This window comes from Cicer arietinum, chromosome 7 (genome assembly GCF_000331145.2).
Source record: "Cicer arietinum cultivar CDC Frontier isolate Library 1 chromosome 7, Cicar.CDCFrontier_v2.0, whole genome shotgun sequence".
In the NCBI taxonomy this organism is placed as follows: Eukaryota; Viridiplantae; Streptophyta; class Magnoliopsida; order Fabales; family Fabaceae; genus Cicer; species Cicer arietinum.
In genome coordinates this window covers 43,799,149-43,805,937 of record NC_021166.2, presented here as the reverse complement: position 1 = coordinate 43,805,937, position 6,789 = coordinate 43,799,149, and the positions used below count along the sequence as shown (strand labels likewise).

General features: G+C 29.4%; 1 protein-coding gene across 2 annotated transcripts in view; it reads left to right on the top strand.

Annotated features, from left to right (window-relative positions):
* Positions 1–3,527: 3,527 nt before the first annotated feature.
* LOC101494859 (uncharacterized) overlaps positions 3,528–6,789 on the top strand; it is a 13,156-nt gene continuing 9,894 nt past the window's right edge. For both annotated transcript variants that reach the window (XM_004511121.4, XM_027336354.2), the window contains exons 1-3: positions 3,528–3,655; positions 4,025–4,477; positions 4,911–4,996. In XM_004511121.4, the coding sequence (XP_004511178.1) occupies positions 4,073–4,477; positions 4,911–4,996 (491 nt within the window). In that variant the 5' untranslated portion in view covers positions 3,528–3,655; positions 4,025–4,072. The remainder of the gene's footprint in view (positions 3,656–4,024; positions 4,478–4,910; positions 4,997–6,789) is intronic.

Genomic DNA, 6,789 nt, shown 5'->3' with positions numbered 1-6,789 from the left:
AGTAAATAGAGGGAAGAAGGATAACACAATAATTTATCTTGGTTCACTACCAACCCAAAAATATTAAATTGAAATTATGCACCTATGGGTCCAACATTTATGCGCTCTTGCTGTACATTTAGTCAATATGCCTAAATGCTGTTGTAGGTGGAAAATACATAAGAAAATGAGATTTGAATTGTGTATTTTAAATAAATTTTCGGGCAAACAAATGGTGAAAATAAAATAAGTAAAGACAGAGGCAGTAAATAGAGGGAATAGGGATAACACAGTAATTTACCTTGGTTCACTACCAACTCGGTAGCTAGGTCTAATCCCTTCATCTAGAAGGATTTAATCCAATAATTCAAACCAAATTACAACCACTTAACTTCACAAGTTATTCTTCTCAGCATTCAACTTGAAAACCACAAGTTGTTAAGTTATACATCCACTATCAGGCAAGTTACACAAGTGTTTTGTTTTGTTTCTGAGTTTCTCTCAATCAGAGTATATGAAATTTAAACTCACAAACTTAGCACAATAAAGATAGTGATGCAGTGTAGTGCAAAATAATTTCTAAGTGAATTGTTATTTTAGTTGTTGTGTTAAACTCTATTGTCTTACTACCTGTGGTTGTATGTTGTTCTTCTTCCAACGTTCATACTATTTCATTCTGATTACTGCAATTTTCTAATCTTCCTATTGCATTCAAGTTCTAATTATCTTTGCTTTGATTTGTGTCGATATGCTTAGTTGATCGTTGCTTTGAATTTGCTCTTTGATTCTTGAGCTTTGAATTTTATGATTGTTGTTTGACAGTTACTGAAATTCAATTCTTGATTGTTGCATTGATTTCAGGATGTTCTATCTTTGATTGCACATATCTATTGTTGTGAAATGAATTGGATCGTTTATATTTGATGAGATATTTAATTTGATGCAATTAAGAATTTAACTAACTGGGTACTTTAATCCATTCAAGTGTGGACAAACGTAACTGCTTGGACATTTGAATCTTCAGTGTCAAAATCAAAAGCAATGAGCCTTCATCAGATTTTGTTTCTGAGTTGTGTGTTGAACGTGTGTCTTCAAAGTCAACTTCTAAAGTCATGACTTTTATAAAAGTTAGAGTCGTTGACTTTTTCAACTATGAAAAATGATATGTTAACTTTTCGACATGCGTTGACTTTTTCATCAGAGTCAGATGTAGTATGAAGTTCAGAGTTAGACCCAATCATCTACTGGTTTTAAATTTCTAGCCAGAGGCAACTTAGTAGAGGGAGAGTCAACATTGAAAAAAATAAAAGAAATTTTTAATCTTTGAAAAAAATAAAGCGGGACACTTTAGTTCTACATGAGTCACGCTCGTAAAATGGAATGAGTCTCTAACAATAATGAAATATGGACAAAATATAATAATTTAAAAATATATATGGTCCCTATAACACAAAAACTCTCTAAATAGATTTTTTTTACAAACTCTAAATTATTTGTTCAATAATGGATAATTTATTTTTATTCTTTTGCTTCGTTACATTCAAACAAAGCAATTTAAATATCAATTATAATTGAGAAATTCTAAAAACGTTAATAACATGTCTGAATTTTTTTTTAAAAAATTCACAATTACAAAAGATCTATGGATAAAAAAGATTTATGACATCAACTACAATATTGTGAATTTTAAAATGATCTATAATATTTACCAATTTAAAAAAAAAAACTATGACATCCAAAAATGGTACCAATTTATATTAAGGTAACATAATTAATTGATGGAGCGTCCAGTATACAGTGGCATCGTAGTTTTTTTATTAAAATTAAAATAAAATAATACAAATAAAGAAAAAACACATGAAAATAGATGAAATGTCAAATTTGTTGTTTCAACGAAAGTATCAAGGATTTTGGATCCCAAAATCATCAAATCAAAATCATCAAGGGTGCTGAATTGCATGACATGCGGGCAAACATGGGAATGCCAAATTAGAAAGTGAAGAAATAGATAAAAAAAGAAAAACCAAGAGAATAAAATCGCACAATTGCAAAATGCTTAAAGGTAAAATGGATTTAAATTTATCAATCAAATCAAATGTATATAGAAGCATTTGATACAAATGAAAACTCAATATTAACCTTCTCTGAAAATTTGACACCTTAAAAAAATTAGGGATAATTTTGTCATCAACTACAATCTTCTCTTTTTATTTCAAATATCAAACACTTTATTTCTCCCCTCAAAATCCGTTCAAAACCTACTACCAATCTCACACACTTCCTCTCTCTCCCACTCAATCTCTCTTCTCCCCTTCCATTCTCTTCCTTTGATTCCAACCCTCATTCTTTTTCTTTTCTTCTCAATCTGAGAAGTGTTGTTGCTGTTGCAGTGGATGAACAAACATTACAACTGGCTTTGTTGGAATGGTTTAAAGATCAAGTTGCATTATTAGAGATTGGATTTTAATTTATAAATTATAGTGTAAAGAAAAAAAAAAGCTTATTGCATAATACGAGGACAAAGATACCAATATTTTACACACGGAACATATAGGTATCATTAATCACTTAATTAAATTTAGTTTTTTTATCTCTTTTAAATAAAAATAATTATGATGTACAAATTTAAGTTTAATTTAAAAAATATACACGATACATGTATTTATCGCTTAAGAATTATATAAAATCCATATTTTTTTAATATCGTCAATGTAACTATGCGAACAATTATAATATAATATCTATAATTTTTTTACATTTCAATTTTTTCATGTTTTATTTATGGAAATGAGTCATTAAATAAATCTTTGAAGTGCACAATTCATACATAAGACAAATATTTGTCATTAATCAATAAGTTAAATTTAATTATTTTATATCTTTTTAATAAAATGGAGAATAATTATCAAATTCTTATTTATTATAAAAACCATACATGGAGTAATTAGTTAAAGTTATTGTACTTTTAATATCATTAACATAAAAATGAGGAAGAAAATAATGTGTTCAAAGAGGTGCTAGTCAATGATAATTATTTTATATAGAGTTAAAACAAAATTTGGTTTCTATAAAATTTTATTTTTAGTCTCTGTAAATAAATATAACTCTAGTTTTAATCTCGGTTGAAATTAAATATATTTAACTATTTTTCAATTTTTAAATTTTCAAATGAATTTTTGTAAATATATTTAAAATATTATAAAAAATTTAAATTTTGTTTTAATTTAAAATGAATTAAATATTAAATTCTTAACCGCCAAAAATCTGAATTAAATAAAAGTTCAGTTTTTGCAAAGTAACTTTTATTTATTTTTTATTTTTATCTTGTAGAAGAACTTTTTATAATACTACTAATTATTCAAAAATTATATTAACTTAACAACAAAAACTAAAACTATTTGCATGATATTAAAAAATTGTATTTTATTTTATAAAATTAAAAACAAAATTTTAAAATCATAGGAATTAAAAACTTGTTTAAGTTTTATTTGTAATAGTAATAGTGATTAGAGGAGGTATCTTATTATTCATTTTCTTTTTGTACAATGTTATTATTCATATTCATATTTCTATTTCTATAAGGGAAAATGCTAGTCGCAGCTCGATAATGTCATCTCGTTCAAAATTTCATGTTGCCCAACTAACTCACAACTCACAAACACAACTGCCAACCTCGGTCAGTACTAACCTCTTCTATTGTTCTCTTCATTGACTTTACCTTTCTTTCTATATTTCAATTTTTGCTTCATCTTCATCGACTTTATTTTATTCTTTAAGATAAGGTTGTAGTATTGTGCAAACAAATGCTTAGTTTTGCTACATATTCCGGAACATTGTCTTCTTCATTTCTTTTATTTTTATATTTTACAATTTCTTTTTTGTGATGTGTGATTTCTTCAATTTTAATCGGTTAGGATTGATTGATTTCAATTTCTCTTGAATTACGGGTTCTACTTTCTAAGTATATCTTGATTTCCAAATGTGGTGCTAAGTGTATGTATCTATGAATGTTTAATTTGTGGCAACATTGTGATTTGCTGTGCAGGTTAATTAATAGAGTTCAAAAACTGAATTTACCTCTTTCCTCCTACCAATGATTATATCACACCCCTTTGCACCTCTTCCTTCTTGCTTTACAATTACATGTTCTAAGCCCTTTTCCCATAAAAATCACTTTATCTCTTCCTCCTCTACATCTCCACACCTAGTCCTGACCTATTCAACAACATCAACATTGTTATGTAGTGCTAGAAGTCGAAGACGTACAGACTTCAATGTAGACATCACTGATGAAGATCAGGTGGTTGAGAATGATGATTATGGTGGGTTTTCAGCTCAAGGAATGGAATCAAAGGACATTGATATAGAAGACGATGACAAAAGATATTCAGGTGGAGGACTGTATAAAGGCGTGGAAGAGAAGGATTTTGACAGAAATCCTGAATTTGCTGAATTAATTGGGGATTTTCTTGATGATCCTGAAAAGGCACAATCTAGAGTAAGCAACGCGGTCTATTCATGTTTCTTTTTTTAAATGTCGTTGAAGGCCGTTTTATATGAACCAAGAAAATCAATAAATTTTGTTGTTTTTAATGAAATGAATTGTTGTTGATCTTATGATAGATATCCTTGACTACTTTATATGTTATTACACTTAGTTTTTTCTCTGCAATAAATAGTTAAGGATATTATTGATAAAACAACAGTTAATGTTGCATTGAAATTTGAAAATGACAAATAAGTAGAAACAAAATTCTTCTGAAAAATTACACTTACAAAGGAACGAAGGAGTATATTTGTATGTGGGGGTTTTGCTTTGTTTGCATTGTTTTAAGGGTGATGTTAAGTTATAAAATTTTGAGTAGCAGTTTCAAACTACTTCTTAACTATGATACTGAGATTAAATCAAAAGAGCTTTGGTTAATTTGCAGATGGAAGATAGACTAAGAAAGAAAAGGAATAAAATACTGCACACAAAGACTGGATCAGGAGTACAAATGAAAGTGTCATTTAATAAGTAAGTTCAACTGTTTATATACATGTGACTGAACCATGCAGTTTTCGGTTGTTTTTGCATGTTTCTTATCATGAATTTTCCATTTCTCTGCTATTGTGTGCTAGAATATAGAATTGTCAACTGGAGGAATTGAAGTTATTATTGTTAGTTAGTTGGCATACAGCGAGATTGGTTAGTATATACTTTCATTCATATTATCTCTCCCATCAGCAAGTAGGACATCAAAGCAGTCTTTCTGCCGATATAATGGGTTTGACATAAATACAATGTCAGTGTTGTTGAGAATTGTAACTTGTTACTTAATTTTCTTTTATGAGGGAAGACTTTTAGCCAATAATGCAGCTCTATTATTGGAAAATAGTCATTAGGAATATTCTACATAATGTAAATTCATTGTAGAATTATCATCTTCGAATTCTTTTTCAGATATTTCCTTTCAACTAACGGTGTAGTTGCTCTAATAACTTTTAACAGTTAGAGTAGTAGCAGCCTGCAAGGACAAGTGACTCAAAAAATGTAACATAAGCAATTAAATTATTGGATATGGAATTCCGTGTATTTAAGGTAAAAATGTGATATATTGAGTACATAAGCTTACCTTTTCAAGATATGTGATAAGCATCAAAATAAGTTTTCGATTATGGCCTTATTCAAGGTACAACTGGAAATGAAACTAGAAGGCTAGGAGTTGAAGTTGTAGGATTTTAGATAAGGAAAGAGGAGAGACAAAAATTAAAGACTTTGAGTTACGATTATGATCTGATATGATTGATGGCACAAAACAGACTAAGCACTAACCTTCATATATGTGACTCTAAGTCCTAATTAAATCGGGAAGCAGATCATGATAATAACAAAGGGATGCGTAAAATAATCTTATGAGATCATCTAAGATACTCTAACATAATATCAAGGTACTATAAAATATGAAAATATTTTCAAACAGGTATATTTTAAACTTCAGTTGAAATTTTGATATGTTTGAGATTATTGAACATGTGGATATTTCTTAAAATCTGGTTAGTTTCAATGTGTATATAATTTGATTTTATGTTGAGGCCATTGTTCATGGAAGTTATACATTTACTATTGTTGAATATAAAGAGTATTGAGAGACATATAGAATAACCCGTGTGTTTCAACTACACAGCGGAATCTCTTTATATAGACACAGGGTATTAAATAACCCTAATTTACAGTAATGCTAACGGGCCAGAATACTTACATACTTACGGCCCATATATTTTATTTACATTCTAATATAGTATTCAACACTCCCCCTCAAGCTGGAGCATATAAATCAAATGCACCTAGCTTGTTACATATATAACTAATTCTAGGACCTCGCAATGACTTTGTAAACACATCTACTAACTGATCATTGGATTTGACAAAGCTGGTGATGATGTCACCTGATTCAATCTTTTCTCTAACAAAATGGTAGTCAATCTCAATATGCTTGGTCCTCTCATGAAAAACCGGATTCGAGGCAATGTGCAATGCAGCTTGATTATCACATATTAATGTCATTGTGCTGGTCTCTTCAAATTGAAGTTCTTTCAGTAACTGTTTCAGCCAGATAAGTTCACATGTTACTAGTGCCATGGCCCTGTATTCTGCCTCAGCACTGGATCTTGCAACAACATTTTGTTTCTTACTCTTCCAAGATATTAAATTTCCTCCTATGAGTACACAATACCCGGAAGTTGATCGTCTGTCTATGGGTGAGCCTGCCCAATCAGCATCTGAGTAGCCAATTATTTGAGTATGTCCTCTATCTTCATAAATGAGAC